The sequence below is a fragment of the Phaseolus vulgaris genome, chromosome 5 (genome assembly GCF_051622355.1).
Source record: "Phaseolus vulgaris cultivar YP4 chromosome 5, ASM5162235v1, whole genome shotgun sequence".
Classification (NCBI taxonomy): domain Eukaryota; kingdom Viridiplantae; phylum Streptophyta; class Magnoliopsida; order Fabales; family Fabaceae; genus Phaseolus; species Phaseolus vulgaris.
This window is the reverse complement of record NC_143502.1, coordinates 36867220-36883705: the sequence shown is the minus strand read 5'-3', so window position 1 is coordinate 36883705 and position 16486 is coordinate 36867220. Positions and strand designations below refer to the sequence as shown.

Below are 16486 nucleotides of genomic sequence, written 5' to 3'. Positions count from 1 at the left end.
AACCATAAAAGAACTTCCAAAACACAAGGAGTGAGAAGCTTAGAGGCACAAACAGACAATTGAAAGAAAGACAGAGGGGGGTAGTGAAAGGCAAAAAGCAGAAGAACAAAACAGAACTTCAAAACAGTGGCTTTGAGAATTTGTATTAGCGAATGTGAATGAAAAGATGGTAGATATTTGGATGAGAATTTGTGGGTTTTTGCAACACGGTTCTCAAAAAACCGACCAAACAAAGAAAGATTGCAGCCTAACAATTTAAGCCTATGACAATTTAACATTGAGCACTTCGTAAAATTCTGGAACACCTTCCAAGAATTTTATGTGCAGGAAGAAACACCCCTTCTAAGATTTGTTTTCATTAACTCGGCTATCCTACTTGAATGATAGCAATTTTGACAACAATGGTGTAAAGTGTACTCTACTGATCGTCTTTCACAATCAAACAGAAATTTCAGAGAATGACTTAATGCACCCAATTATAGTTAAGTTTGGGATCGAGACATCTATCTCTAGAAGTAGAAGACACAGAACTTTATGCAAAGATTATCTGAGAAATATCTATAAATAAGTTTACAATGTGAATATACAATCATATATAGGTTCCTAAGTTTCAAACAAAAGAGACCACTGCAGCCTTTTCAAGTTCTTTATTTCCAATATCACAATTGTAGGTCTTCTTCTGCATGCCAATGGATTATCACTTGCCTGGCCTGCGCAAGCCAATGGGCAATGCATCACATCCATGGAATTTCACATCCCCAATGGGCAAATCCTATTTCTACCTGATATTCATAGAAACATCCATCAGCACGACTATCTTAACAACCAGCGCATGCAACAATGTTACTGTATAATTAGGACTAACGAGTGAGAGAGGAATTTAATTCCACAAAAATGGATTAACAAAATATCTGTCATGCATCATTAAACATAAAGAATTCATATCTAGCTTCCTTCTGAAAGCTTAATAAGTGGGTATTTTATTCAAGAGCAAAATCTCATGAGGTTAAAGACAACACATTTTTGTATAGGAAAGAATGCAGACGATGATTAAAAATAGAGAAGGCCAACAAGAAAATACAAGTAAAATCTTTGAAGAATGTGTGGAACTGTAATTACATTACTAAAAAAATAGTTCTGATAATGTTCGATCAGAACATGTAGTATCTTCACTACACATGTATCTTCACTACTTGACATTAAATAACAAATTTTAGAATAATTAAAATGTTACCTTTTAGAGAAAACAAATCTCAAAGTTCTTGCCATTCTTTCTATATGCTTAATTCGAACTAGAACCTGCAGCACAAGAAGCTTTTGTGTTATTGTCTCCCAAAAGACTGCCCCCTTCAGTGCCAGCTAAAGGTTGATCATTAGGTGCTTGAACTGAACCATCCTCTAAATTACTTGGAGCTGAATTACTATTGCTTCTAATACTGTCTCTGGTCTCCAGACGTTCCATCATGCGCGACACAGTTGCAATTCCTGCATTAACTTCTCGCCTAACATCAGATCCAATATCAGACATAGCATTGTTACGAGAAAACCATCTCTCCTTCCACCCTTTTGTACTCTTGGAAATTGACTCCTTGTATCTGAAAAACGAGAAAAAATAGAAATTACAATTGGAAAGCATTGTACTTTAGCACACCCACATGCAACATACAATAGTCCACAACCTTGTTGACACAGCATTCAGTTTCGATTTCAGAGACTCTGAAAATGACTGGAATTCTGATGGCCCTGCTCTGTCTTGACTACTTGGAGATGACTGATTAGGAGATCTCCTGTATGAATTTTCAGACATAACAGTTGAGAACTTCTAAATGTAGAATACAAGGCGAGTATGAATTTATAAACAATTCAAAATAATCTAGAAATTCAAAACCGAAAATGAAAATGACCTATTGCTGTAAGATGATCCCTGATGATCTGTACCAAGAGCAGAAACCTGGTCTGCTTGAACAGGAGCAACTAAAGTCACTTGTGATGATTGGTCTCCCGTTGCAGGAGTTGGAGACAGATTGGAAACAGCAATTGTAGGAGTTGGTTCATCATCTCCCCTCTGAGATGGAGAGGAAGAAGTAGGAGCCATGGGAGGTGAATTAGGATGAGTCGAAAAAACTAAAAAGTGTGGGCGACCTTGAGCTGATGACCTGTTTCTCTGACCTTCCCTTCTAGCAATGTGGCGTGCTCTTCCCATTGCTGCTGCAGCAGCCAAGTGTTGGATTATACGCTCTTCAAGATCAGCATCACTAGCTCCAACTGGCAACTGCATGATAACCAAAAATCACATAATGCATGATAACAGTTCAAAAGACTTCCAAACTAGCATAAGTAGACTTCCAAACTAGCATAAGTAGACTTCCAAACTAGCATAAGTAGACTACAAACATGTTGTAACTCAAAATCCCCCAGTGTTGGATGATGAAATATTGTGGCATTTCTAGGTGGATTGATCCTAAAGTTTCGCTCTCTTTCCACTGCCTCAAGTAATTCTTGGCTGTAAATACAAAAGCAAAGAAACAAGTAAGTAAATCTAGAAAACAAATAATGACAGAAGCAGCTTAATAAATAAACAAGAATAAAGAACATTGCAAAAACTACAAACCTTGTTGGATCTTTGAGACTGATAGGTTGCCAACACATGGGGCACTGGGAGCTTCTTTGACACCTAAAAGATTAGAGTTAGAATTCAATACAGAGATTGTTAAGCGATTTGGACATTTGATTGTGGCTGCGGGCACAAAATTAGCCAATTTTTTTCCCTTGATACCAACATTTCTTTTTCTCCAGGATAAGTTCATTAATTAAAGAGTAACCACAAGACAAGGAAGAAATATGAAAATAGGTGCATAACATATTTGTGAGCCACAACAGGAGAATGCTATAAATGTCCATATCTACAGAATTCAAAAATCAGGGTATCAATAGTCAACAGTAACTCATCAAACACAGACTGGAAGCCGTCCAAAATATTTCCTCAGTTCACCGGAAAAAGTTCACTTGGACAGCAATGAATTGACCTAGTATATGAGCAAATTTATACGGAAAAGGGAACGATATACGATTAACAACTGAATAGTCCTTGAAACTTCAGATAAATAACGATATACGATTAACAACTGAATAGTCCTTGAAACTTCAGATAAATAACAATAACTTCAATCCTATACGTTAAATTCATGATACTTTCTCTTCCAGCTGATAAAGACAGCTTATTTTAAAAGCATGTTTTTCTTCACACAAAAAAAAATGCATTCACAAATACTCTATTAAGGAGCCCCTTCTTTCAAGTACATCAGCAGAAAATACAGCCATATAAATTCCTTACTTTAGGAACCCACATCACTGATCAAGAAACATAGCAGCATCTACGACAGTGGCGATACACAGAAATAATAATAATAATAATATGTGAAACACCCATCATTACCACCACAGTAATGCCCAACCCCATGACAAAATCCCCAGGATTGACTCAAAAACAGTTAATTAACGAAACCAAATAACAATACCATTCGAGAATGCACTGAAGATGAAACTCATGCTTGCAACTGGTAACCTGCAAGAAGGGTACACAAATAGCTCGATCAGTAGGGTTTACAAACACACAACACTAATCACGACCACAACAATTAAACTAACACCATACCGTGGAAGGATCACTGTCACAGAAGGCTTCGAGGCATATGCTACAAGCATCATCACAAGCATCCTGAATTCCACCCTCAACAAAAGCAGCGGCGGAAGTCAAATGCGCCTCAGACTTATTACCGTCATCATTGATATCATTCCCCTCCATCCCAGCACCCTACAAAACAACCACCCACTGAAATCGACACAAATAAACAACAACGGTGGAAATAAAATTCCAATCGAATCAGCAACACACGCCGCCACGCTACAAGATTCGGAACACAGCGAAACAAATCAAACAAACACTCAGAAGGAATCAGATCAAATCAAGAGTCTGGGAAGAGATAGATTCCCTAAACGAAAGGGAAAAGGAAAAGGCGTGGGAAAAGTAAAATAAAATAAAGAAAGGAGAAAAATTGAGAGCAGAGAGCGGAATAATCGAAACGGTGTTACCTCCATGGAGAATTGCGCGATGAGATTGGAGATGCGATTGGAAGAAAACCCTAGCGAGAGTGAAAGAGTGAAAGGGAGAGAGAAGTTTTCTACGGTGCGGTGTGGTGCGGTGTGAAGTGAGTGTGTGGGTGCAGGCAAAGGGGCTTACCCATTCCTTTATGTTTTACTTTTTGGAAGAAACCAACCAACCAACCACGCAGTCAGCTAATCTTACCATAGCTCGCTCGGTCTTCGTCCACCACTCTTTGTTCTTCCGACACGTGGCATTCCCAACGAATCTCTTTGACGAGTCTTTTCCCTTACGCGTCACTCTCTTTTCTCACGCTTCATCATCATACATGCATACATACATATACATACATACATACTTTCCATTCAAATTTTCATTATATTAATATATATTAATTCATTTTGACTTTATTCTAAAATACTACATACTTTTCAAAGATAAAAAAAAAAAAAATCTTAACTGAATTAAAGGCGTCAGACTCTGAGACAGAAACAAGTGACAGAAATTTGCATTGATTCAAATTAAATTAAAAGGAAGTGCTTAGTCCCTACCACGTACCCACGCGCAATTACACCAACCAAACTTCTGCTGCTTTCAACCCCAATGTTAAGAACACACTTACAATAATCAAACCTTATAACCAAATCATAGTAAGTGCTTTCTTCTAACTTCAATTAATGATAATTAATCATATTATTAGACAAATGAACTTATAATATATGTTTACTCAGTCCAGATTTTCATAGCCAAATTAAAGGTATAAATAATTTCGCCCTCCGTTCTCATCTGATGTTGTAAATTAATTATTTAATGGAACAAGTATGACTTTTGCCCCAAATTGAACACGGTATTCATCATTAATAATTCAAACATGTTACCATCACTGAAAAAAAAAACCTCTCCTAAAAAAATAAAAGATAAAATAATTCTGTTTCAACTTCAAACTAGTTGTGTTCAATCACTTTATTTAAATGATTATTTATTTTGGAGTTGAAAACTCTCTCATGATTTTATTCTTAAGAGATGTTTAGGTGAATTAAGAGTAAAAGATGTATTTGAAGTGTCATTGATCTCGATTCTTAAATAATATAGAACGAGTTATAGTATGATTTATGTGTCTTAAATATTATATTAAATGAGTGGTTATTGGTCTAAATGTATCTGGTTGTAATTGGGGGTATGTATATAAGTCTCCTTCAATTCGTAATCCGAGAAGATTTATAGGTAAATCAATTTGAAGGATGAATGAGCTCAGTTTGAACCCATTTGGATTTAGCATAAGTTAACCCTTGATTTCGATTTCGAGTAATGTTTGTTAATTATTTCCAATAATACAATATTACTTGATGATTTGGTTTAAGTTTGATAAAGTTTCTTGAAGTTCGTTTGAATTGAGATTGTGACTTGACCGTTTGGTTCAAGTTTGACAAAGTTTTCCGATGTTCATTTGAATTTTGATTGTGACTTGACCGTTTGATTTAAGTTTGATAAAGTTTCTCAATGTTAGTTTGAACTCAGATTGTGACTTGATTATTTGGTTCAAGTTTGATAAAGTTTCTCGATGTTTGTTTGAACTTAAATTGTGACGTTTGGTTCAAGTTTGATGAAGTTTCCCGATGTTCGTTTGAAATCGAATAATAACTTACAACAAGTATCATTGTAAACAATTATGTGTAAAAAGGAACTTTTATTTCAAAAGAATAAGCTTCATTAAAATCTTAATCAGAAAAAATCTACCTTAGGGATAAAAAATCGAGGTAAGAAAAAAAAGTATTTCTTCATCTACATTCAAAGGGATTTATAGAGTATGCACCTTGTGTCAATCAGAAAGGTGTTTCTCTCGTAGATGTTTGGGGAGTGTCCTCCAAAATCGGGTTATGCCTATTGTACGAAGTGGCCAAGAGCACCTGATCGAATAAGTCCTTTGATTATATCTCGTACCTTGAAGCATTCTTCCGTAGTGTGGTCCATGTTTTAATGATAATTGCACTTCTTGGTTGAGTCAATTGATGGATGACTAGTTGTCGGAGACGAAAGTTGCACCAACCCGAGGTTCTACGCTTCGCACAAGATCAGATCACAACTTGTATTTAAAGGAGTATAATTTTCAAATCTCTCAGTTCGTTTTCTTTTGGGATATTGTTCCGAAGTGGCAACTACCAAGATTTTCATCATTTTTCTTCTTGCATCAACACTCTCCTCAATGTTGATGTATCAAGCAACTCGGCTACAAATTTCATCCATGTTGGAAGAAGGATCCACGTAAAGGGTGTCTAAGAACTTCCCTAAACAAAGTCCTATCAATAGGGCTTGCATGGCTACAGTCGGATGGAGGTCGGGAATGTTTAATGTTGCTTTTTCAAATCCTGTCATGTATTGTCGCAAGCCTTCTTCTTCCCCTTGCACCACATTGTGCAATGAAGCCGACATTGCAACTATTGGTTTGCAAACCCCATCAACGTGATTGGAAAAAGTTTGCAATGTACGACCATGCTCCCTGAGAATAGGTTCGCCTAGGTTATGTATGCTTTGATGTGAGCCTTAGGGTATGAAGTCCCATTATATATTTTTCAACCTCGACCATTTCCATTTTCAAGGTAGTTAAGCTCTCATGACCTCAGAAGTAAAGGGGTGGAAACCATCTAAATTGGCTTTCATTGTTTCATTGAGAGGAGGATTGGGTACGCCTTGGTATTTGCTCGGGTCCCCGAGTTTCCCTCCACAATGATATTGGAGTTGGAGTATAACGAGTCTCCCTTCAAGATGATCTTGAAGTATCTGTGTAAGGAGAGGTGTGTTCTTGGCGAATAGATGGTTCAAGCAATAATTGTTGGAACTTTGTTGTATACTCAGTAGGATTTTTGTCAGTTCATTGTCGTTGTTTTGCCACCAATTGATCTTGTAAAGCTTGTATGTCAGCTCGATTTTGTTCAGCTTCCACCATGTGCTACTCTTTCAGGGATGCTATATCCCTTTCCAACTTGTCATGCATTTGTTCGAGGACTTTCTCCATTGTCTTTTGTATGTTTTCCTCGTTGCTTCGGAGGATAGTCTCGAGCTGGGTAGTCATGTTGTTTTGTGAAGGACTTTTGTTGATAAGGTACGTCTAGTTCTTATGGTGGTCTTGGGGAAAAGTTTTACCATGATTCCACGGTGAGCGTCAAATATTCTTATAGAAAATGGATTTGGAGAAGAGAAAACTTCTTTGTGGACTGAGCAACTTGTTTTTTAAAATTATACAATGTTAGATAAGAAAACTAAGATATTTTCAAATATGTTGAAGAGATGACATATGTGATAAACACATTTTTAACCATAAAAGTTGTTAGTTGAGGTAATTATCCCTCTAATTAACAAGAAAACGAGTTCTACACATATTTAAATAACTCTTTAGAGAGTACTTTTATGTGTTAAATGTATATTTTTTAATAAGGATCTTATATTCCTGCCAAAAGGACTAAAAATAACTCAAACATACTATTAACATCTTAAAATGCAAGTTCACCCAAACTAATATGTATTTTTCTTTTATAATTATTTTTTATTTCAAATAAACTTACAAAATTTAAGAGTATTTGTAATTCAATCATTTATGTTTTTATGAATTTTAATAATTTTTGGATTAATGATAAAATAGTGTTGAACAAATAAAGTTTCAACTAATTGGTATAATTCAATCAAATAAATCTCTTAATAATATTTAATTTAGAGAACGTATTTTCCATCGTATTAAGAAACTAAAGAAAGATTCAAAATTTGTCACCGGTTGTATAAACGACTCAAATTATTTGTGATTATTCATATTTGGCTAGTTAATTACTCCGTGATACTTTGTTAAATTAAATAAATAAACCCAAACTTTTAATTGGACTCAATTATTTAAATGAGTTGAAACTAAATTTTAAAAAGTTCTTCATTAAAAATCATATTTTATATATATATATATATATATATATATTATGTTGGAAGGCAATCTAATTTATGTAGAATATGTTTTATTGAAATGTTAGTACTTTCTTCCAAAGTGGGTTATATTAGTTAATATTGTTTTTTTCTTCTAAATATTAGCTTCACTTTTTAATATATTTTTTTTTCTCAAAAAAATATATGCATATTTTTTTTTATTAGTAGATTACAGTTAGAATCATTTTATATTTTATGTTGATAGGTTGAAAAGTAATTTAATTTCCTTTTCACAAAAAGCAAAATGAATTAGGTTATACAAATGAGTAAACAAAAACTCTAATATTTTAAAGATAATTATGCCTTTCTTTTTAATAATGAAGAATATCTTGTCTACTTATCTAGGGAATGATGTTTTGTTTATCCTTTTGGTGAAATATTTTGAATTCCCATATGTGGAAGATCATCTTGCATATTGCATAGTCAATTGCATCTAACACTCAATAGCATGTCTAATGTGTTTCTACTTAAATTAAGTGTGAAACACATGTATCACGAATTTTGTTGAGGTATACACAATGTAATTATTGTAAAATTTGTTATCTACATATTGTATAAATAGATATTTTATGTAAAACATGATGTTTGAGAATCGTAATATTGATTACATTGAGGATAGCATTCACTATATTGAGAAAGTAACGATTAAGTTTTAATTTATAAAGTCCTTTTTGTACTCGAGTGAGGAAGAAGAACATGTTCATAGTATTTTTGTTGGTATATGTATATTAAATTTTATTAACACTATAATTAAACCATGCTAATTCTTATGTGTTTAGTTCTCGCTTTCTTGTTCCTTATTTCTATTTATCGTTTCATTGTGTGTGATATTTTTGGTGAATAATTTTTGTATCTAGTGAATTTATGCATTAATTCCATAACACTTCTCAAAAAATTATGATACATATGTAGGATTAATGATTTAGTCACCAAATGACTCAATCTTTATTCCTTAATTGGTCCAAACCCAAGTATTTTTTAATATCAACTAAAGTATTTTAAAAAGTTGATCGAAATTTACATATACAATAAAAAAATGTGTTGGGAATTTTGAGAGATAGAAATATTGAAAAGATTTTTACCACTGAGTCATGAACGAATAACATGAGAGAACATACCTCCAACTCAAAACTTCGAGGTAGTAGATTTATGAGACATTCTCACTCATACCGTGTTGGACAAGTCTTTTTCAATAAAATATGGGACTAAATAAATCTCTTTCTGAAATGTGATTATCTTACGCATTGTAAGTTTTTTCTCAAGCAATAACCCTTATTTACATCATCGTTACCTTAATAAACACATCACTCAAATTCATTATCAACAAACGTCGAAAAGATATTTACAAATAAATCATGAATAACTTTTACATAATTATAAAACTCTAATTCATATTTAAACTTCAACAAAATAATTATAACTATATATATATGAAACAAAAATAATATTCTTTACTCAATGAAAATCTGAATTTTATGTACAAGAGACTCCTAACCCTAATCCAAGCTTTAGAAGAGGAAGCTTGCAAAGCAAGTTTCAAAACCTAACCCTAACCCTAACTTGTGGAGCAAGCTTCTAAAAATCTTCTCCACTCATAAGTCGACATGTGGCAAAGGTAGCTTGCAACTCAAGCTTCAAATCCTCTCGATTGAGAGAGTGAAAAGTGGTACATGGAAGATGGTGCCGCCTAGCCTTAAGCTAGCAGTAACTTGGTTTCCAAGTTAGGTTATTTAACTCGTCTTGGTGCCAATTCTCTCTCTCTCTCTAGGTTATTTAACCTAAACTATTCATGGCCAAATACAAACCCAAATACAATGCATAAATAATATTCTACTTTACTTTGTCCACAATACAAGGCCTAAAATAAATTTATAAACTACTATGTACAATTATTTACAAGACTTGGAAGAATGAAGACTCAAAGGTTGGATGTTTTCCTTCAATAATGTTCTATCTTCTCTGATCTTCTCAGTCGAAGTTGTGTGATGGCTTAGATGGATCCTCACTCTTAGAAAAGATCTGTCATGAGATCTTCGTTATGCTCTAGGGTTGTCACCTTTATTTTTGCATTTATGTAGATTTTCCTCCAGGGTCAAATATCATCTTGTAAAACAATCAAGCAGTAAAACAAGTGATATTTGTCTATAAGAAAAAATAAAAATGTAAAGCATGACCTCCCTTTTAAGGTTAATGCACCTCTTACCTGATGATAGATAAACATATCTGATCCAATGGATACTTTTATATTTATCTTTATTGATTATTTTTTCTACCTTATGAAGTTGTTTAATAGTTTTATTTAGTTGTTTTGTTTCAAGCAATGTTTCACAAGGTTTTTCTCTAAATTCAACTCTAGACAAAGATCTTTTATTTTTCAGTTGTGTTTGTAGTTCATTTTCCCCTATTCGTGAAGGTACTGAAAAACTAACCACAAACTTATTTCCTTTTTGGGTGAAAGTGTTTTTATTATAACAACCATGGGAAACAATGTTATGATCAAATTTCCCTAGTCCTTCTAATAAAATATCACAAACTTCTAAGAGCACAATGATATTTAAAATACTTTTAGCATAATGTCCAATAGAGAGTTTGAATTTCACTTGGTGATCCACAACTAGATCCCTATATTTTTTTATCCAAGAAAGATTATAAATCAAAACATGGGCATTTAAGTAGAGTTTCAACATTTTAACTATCCTAGTGTTATTAAAGTTATAATATGATCTATTACCTAAGAGAGATAAACTTCTAAAAGTTTGACGATTTATTTGAAAATTATTATCTCTATGGCCAGTATCAGAGCAATAGTAAGTGGAAACAACTTGAGAAGAACTAGGTCTAGGCTCTTCTTCTTCATAAGAAGTAGAAGAAGAGCTAAATTCATCATGTCATCTACCTAAACAGTGAATATTTCTTTGTTCAATTGAGGTAGAAGTCTTGCTCTATTCTTTTGCTTTTATTTTATTTTTAGGAGACTCTAATGGTTGTTCTTCTACAGTGTGGAATGCCTCATGTGCTTTTTCTTTTTCCCTTTCCTTGGACCACCCATATCTTGACTTGAAGGGGTAAGCCTCCCTCTCAAAGTCCTTCCTAGGATAAGATGAGTTACGATAGTTATCCATATTATGGTGGCTATGGAAGACCTCTTCAGTTGGAGAATATAATTTCCTATAAGATTCTTTGTTTTTATGATACCATTCCCCATGTCTGCTCCTATATTCATTTTGATTTTCCAAAAATTGAGCAAACATATTTTTAGGATTATAAATTTCCTTTCTAGTATCTTGTAACTCTCTCTTAAGCTTTATACCCCTTTTGTTCCTAAAATTATTAGTCTCAGAATATGTATGCATATGATTACTCATTATTGACTTAAAAACTTCAAAAGATGTTCACAAAACTTTATAGTTCAACAAGAGTAATAAAGGATTTTCACAAATCTTTTCTTTGGTGGAAAGTAATCAAAGGTTCATAGGTAAGTATGTCTCTATGTTCACTCCCAAGAAAAAAAGAGGTGAGTTATTAGGACGGCTTAAGTATCAAGTTTTTCCTAGCCAGAGTTTATCACAGATAGTCTTTACAAATGTTCCTTCAACTAATCTCCAAAACAATTTTGGAACGTACTATTTTGTGTGTGTGAAATGCAAAAATGAAAACCTATAGGCCAAAGGAAGGTCTACAATTAAACTAAAGAAGGAAAGCAACGACTTACAAAAGCAATAACAAGTTTAGTGCACAACGTCCTGACTTTTATGATTTATCACTTTTTTTCTATTTTGTTTTTTGACGTGCCTTATTAACACGAGGTCATTACACATGTTTACGCTCTAAACGTAATGTTTCAGATAATTTGAATACTTATTTAGGTTAGAATAAACTTTTCAATCCAGTATTAATGCATAGAATCCTTACAACGAGCAAGAAACCTAATAAAAGTAATGAAACTTAACAAAATGCAAGATAGAATTGAATTGATGTATAATGAAACTCACTATTGGTCTATTAGCAGGGCAAAAACTCAAAGATTAAAAAAATGTCACCTATGCTTATACATTCAAATTTGACTCAAGACAAATCGTCAAACAATTTATGTGCATTCACTTAGGCATTTCTACAAACACTTGATGAACTAGCTCAAATTCAGGATTAATGACAATTAAGGAGAAACATAACGTTAGACACAACATGCACAAATTATAAACTGAAAAGGAAGCAATTCTAGACAGTTTTAACCAATTAAAAGTGACAAAAACTCAAGAACAACATCAAACACTTATGGTCAAGACTGAAAAAATGAAGAACCTACGTGACTTTGTTGTTTTTTATTCAATGAAAGAATTAAATTGTTTTGAACCGATTAAATGTGAATAAAAATCGATTAAACAATGGAAAACAAAAATTAAAGGTGAAAATTAAAGGAAACAAAAAAAGTTTGATGGAAACAACATCGAACAAACTAAAATACTTGTATATGATAATTAATCGAATAACTTATTTGTTTTGCTATAACCGAAGCTCTGAATATCACTTGATAGAGTTCTCCTATGCTCCAAGCTTGATTCTTCAGTTGGAATGAAGTTTGAGTGGATATGGAAGGCAACAAAATAGATTTGAATTAATAGCAAAGGAATATGTGAGCATGTGAAGGAAAGTTAGAGCAAGGAAGGAGGTTAGGCCAACCAGTAAGAGAGTAAAAGCAAGAGATTATTGACTTTGAAAGAGGAATGCAAAAACTAAATTAACAACAATTTTTTACTCAATGAAAGTATGAATTTTATGTATAAGAGACTCATATTTATAGAAGAGAAAACTTGTAAAGCAAGCCTCAAACCCTAACACTAACCCTAACTTGTGGAGCAAGATTCTAAAAATTAAGTTGACATGTGGCAAATGTAGCTTGCAGCCCAAACTTCAAATCTTTTCCATTGAGAGAGTGACAAGTGGCACCACCTAGCCCTTAACTAGCACTAACTTGGTGCCCAAGTTAGGTTATTTACTGTATCTTGGTGTCAACTCTCTCTTTTAGGGTTATGTTATTTAAGCTAAACTATTAATAGCCCAAATAATATTCAACTCTACTTGGTCCAAACTAAATTCGTAAACTGCTCTCTACAATTATTTACAAGGTTGAGAAGAAGGAAGAATCAAAGGTTGGATGTTTTCATTCAATAATGTTTCTTTTGATCTTCTCAACCGAAGTTATGGTGACTTTAATGGACCTCCATTAGTGTGTATGAAAAAAAATAAGAGGATGGCGAATCCCAACAGATTTGAAATACTGAGTATAAATTCACCCCGAATCTATTTGAACTTCTTTAATTTTCTGATTTAGATGTAGTTTAACATGTGTTTTGAATTGTTTGAACATATGTAATGTTTCATATTTATGCTTGAGAAAGTAAATCCATGTATATCTATTGTATGCATCAACAAGTGAAACAATAATTATACCCCATTGGAAGAGTTGACATGTGAGGGTCCCCAAAGATCACAAAAATTTAGTTGTGGAGGATGATTACAAGTAGTTAAAAAAGGTTGTGGACATAATTGGTTAGATTTTCCATATTATACAAACATCAATAGGTTTTTTATTAAATTGTGAGAAATATTACAATGTTCAAGAACATTGTGTGAAACAGTAACAGAAGGATGACATAATCTATTGTGTCAAAATGAATACAAAAGAAAATTGTGTAATGATTAAGTGGAGGATGAAGGTGACGAGCGAACCATTGAGTTGATGTTGGACGAGTGTTGGGACAAAGGAGAGTGAGGAGGTTTGGGCTGATTGATCAACCTGAGACTTGACCAAGATATAAACCATCTTGACCAAGATATCCCTTGTGTAAGATAGAGTTATCAACCTGAGACAAAACAAACAGATGAGTGAAACTCAAAATATATACTATTATCTTTTTGCAAACTTGCTTATACTTATAAGATTTTTGTTTATGGAAGGAACATATAAAATATTTTTGAGATATAATGTGATATATGGATTAGTACTTGAGGGAAAAGAAGCAGAACCAGAAAACTGAATTGACAAACCTTGTCCATTTCCTAGAAGAAGAAAAAGTTCATCTCCTTGAGTAGGAACAACTTCCACAAGATTGGTGGCATCAGTAGTTATATGATGTGAAGCACCCGAGTCAATGAAGCATATTGTGTTACATTACATATGCCTCTGGTGGAGGATTAGCCATTGTTTTTGTATAAAACTGAAAAGAAGATTGTGGCTGAGATAGAAATGAAACTTAAGGAATGAAATGTGAATTGTAAAATTGTGCAGGATTGGAATGCTAATAGAAATGGTAAGGTTGAGCAATATAAGTCACAACACAACCATTACGACCACATTCCATCTGCGACATTGAAAATGCCATCCTCCTGAATAATTATCATAGAGATAATTTTTTAGAGGATTCAGAATGCGTCATACTTAATTGAAAAATAGGAGCAGGAGTTGTTTGTGAATTTTATTGAGTTAAATTGATAGAGATGTCTTCATTGGATTGCTGCAAAGAGGGACGATTGCAACCATAAGAGAAGGAGTTGAGCTTGTGTTTCCCAAGCACTGTACTCAGAACTCTCAATTACGAGATCACAATCAGAAAATCAGAATCAGAAAATGAAAGCTATTGTGTTTCCCAAACCTTGAAAACTGGTTCAACTTGTTTCTAAATAAAAAAAAAATTTACAACAGAGATAGGTTCTCCAATATTAAATACAAAAAGAGAACCGAGGGAGTGGTTGATGCTATAGAAGTTGGAGAAGGCATAGAGAAACTACGAAGCTACGAAAAATTGAGAAAAAAAAGGAAGAGATACCATGATAAAATTAAAATAAAATATTAAAAACAAAATTCAGAAAAAACATAATATTAAAAAAAGAGTTACTCCTTATTGGAAAAAAAACAACCTATACATTGTTTAGGTACATATAACATGCAGAAGTAATATTAGAATAAGAAATTAAGAGAAAAAAAAATTGTACTATAAGAATGAAAAGAAAGAAAAGAAAATATGAATAAAAGAGGCAGATCCAGTAAGAAAAAAGAAAATTGTACAAGATTTACCTATTTGAATGCGGGTGAGAATTCACCTAAAATTTTACATGTCAATGTCTGACACAGAGCAAAAAGACCCATGCATCAATGGGAGCTACTTTCTACTTACCCGTTCCGAGTACAACTACAATACAAGCACTAAATGTTAAAGCATTCCAAATTTTACCTTCTGAAATTAGTAAAACACTTTTCTAAATGTCATCACAAAATAAAAACAAGGACAAATAAATTAATCTTGGCTAAACCCATATATTCATTAATCACTGTCTTATATGCACACACAAATCATTGCGCGTCCACGTCACGCTCCAAAAGGGTTTCAGTTGCGAGAGCAAATGTCCAAATCATTGGGCCTGGCAATGGCATTCCGCACTCTGTTCGAGTCGCTGAGAATCGCTTCTCCAGAAGCCCGTTCCGTTGAACTGGGCCCACATCTCCTCTTCCAGCTTCGTGGTGGCCTCCGACTTGTCCTCCGCCACGTCCTTCGATAGGTGCTCCTCAGCACAGGGCCTGGGCCCAGAAACATCAGCGGGCCCGTGATCCAAGAGCGCCTCGGTTTTCTTGTTCTTCTTCTGCAGCAGGCGTCGCTTCCTCTTGTGCATGGCCTTTCTCACCAGGCCGGCGGGGACCTTGTAGGCGGCCAGCACCACCACGTCCATCACCGAGCACGGCACGCAGCAGCACACGGCGGCGCACGCCGCCGTCGCATTTCCTGCTACCTCACCTGCGCGGCCGCGCTCTCGGCGTCGCGCGACCGGCGGGGAGCGGCGCAGGACCTTCTGCTGGCGTGCCATGGCAAGCGGCGGCGGAGAGTGAAAAGAGTGCGACATCATTCCTCCATTGTTAAGAATAAAGGAAGGGTTTGAGAAATGTGCGGTGGAATCGAAGCGAAACGGATGGTGGAGCTTCAACCAAGGAAGTGCCAAACTTTTCACAGGCTAACACAACACTTTTTGTTAACACACACACACGCATATTTATATATATTAACAAACTCTTTCTTGTTAGTTCAATTTCTAACAAAAATATAAAATTCACCCAACAATATGATGTACTTATTCATTAAATAAAACCGATTTTGATCTTTCTTGTTTTTGTAGGGACTAATTTTCCTTAAGGCCATATATATATTTTATTGTTCTAATAGTTTGAATGTTTCTTCCTCATTCGGTTGCTACCCCTTTGTACATGCAAAATGATATTTACACTTTCATGTCAACGATTTCTTCTTTTTTTTTTTTTTTAAATCATGTTGCCGTTCAATTATTCTGAAAACAAAATTGTTTTTTCTCTTCAATATGTAGCCATTGTAATTCTTGGTGTGTCATTCACCGATTCAACGCAAAAAATAGTTT

The 16486-nt window shown here is 34.2% G+C and overlaps 2 protein-coding genes across 3 annotated transcripts; both read right to left on the bottom strand.

Annotated features, from left to right (window-relative positions):
• Positions 1-531: 531 nt before the first annotated feature.
• RHF2A (RING-H2 group F2A) lies at positions 532-4415 on the bottom strand. Of its 2 annotated transcripts, none has more exons than XM_068644139.2 (9): positions 4093-4415; positions 3656-3814; positions 3519-3565; positions 2612-2674; positions 2395-2503; positions 1905-2272; positions 1680-1787; positions 1235-1595; positions 532-782 (listed from the first exon to the last, which is right to left on the bottom strand). In XM_068644139.2, the coding sequence occupies exons 1-8, from the start codon at positions 4096-4098 to the stop codon at positions 1283-1285; spliced, it is 1173 nt and encodes a 390-aa protein (XP_068500240.1). In that variant the 5' UTR covers positions 4099-4415; the 3' UTR covers positions 532-782; positions 1235-1282. The 2 variants fall into 2 exon arrangements, with proteins under 2 accessions (XP_068500240.1, XP_068500241.1); XM_068644140.2 differs by having other exon boundaries at positions 3656-3832; positions 4093-4232.
• Positions 4416-15088: 10673 nt separating this feature from the next.
• LOC137835573 (uncharacterized) lies at positions 15089-16217 on the bottom strand. Its single transcript, XM_068644138.2, has one exon. It carries the CDS (start codon positions 15962-15964, stop codon positions 15476-15478), a length of 489 nt encoding a protein of 162 aa, XP_068500239.1. The 5' UTR covers positions 15965-16217; the 3' UTR covers positions 15089-15475.
• Positions 16218-16486: the final 269 nt, after the last annotated feature.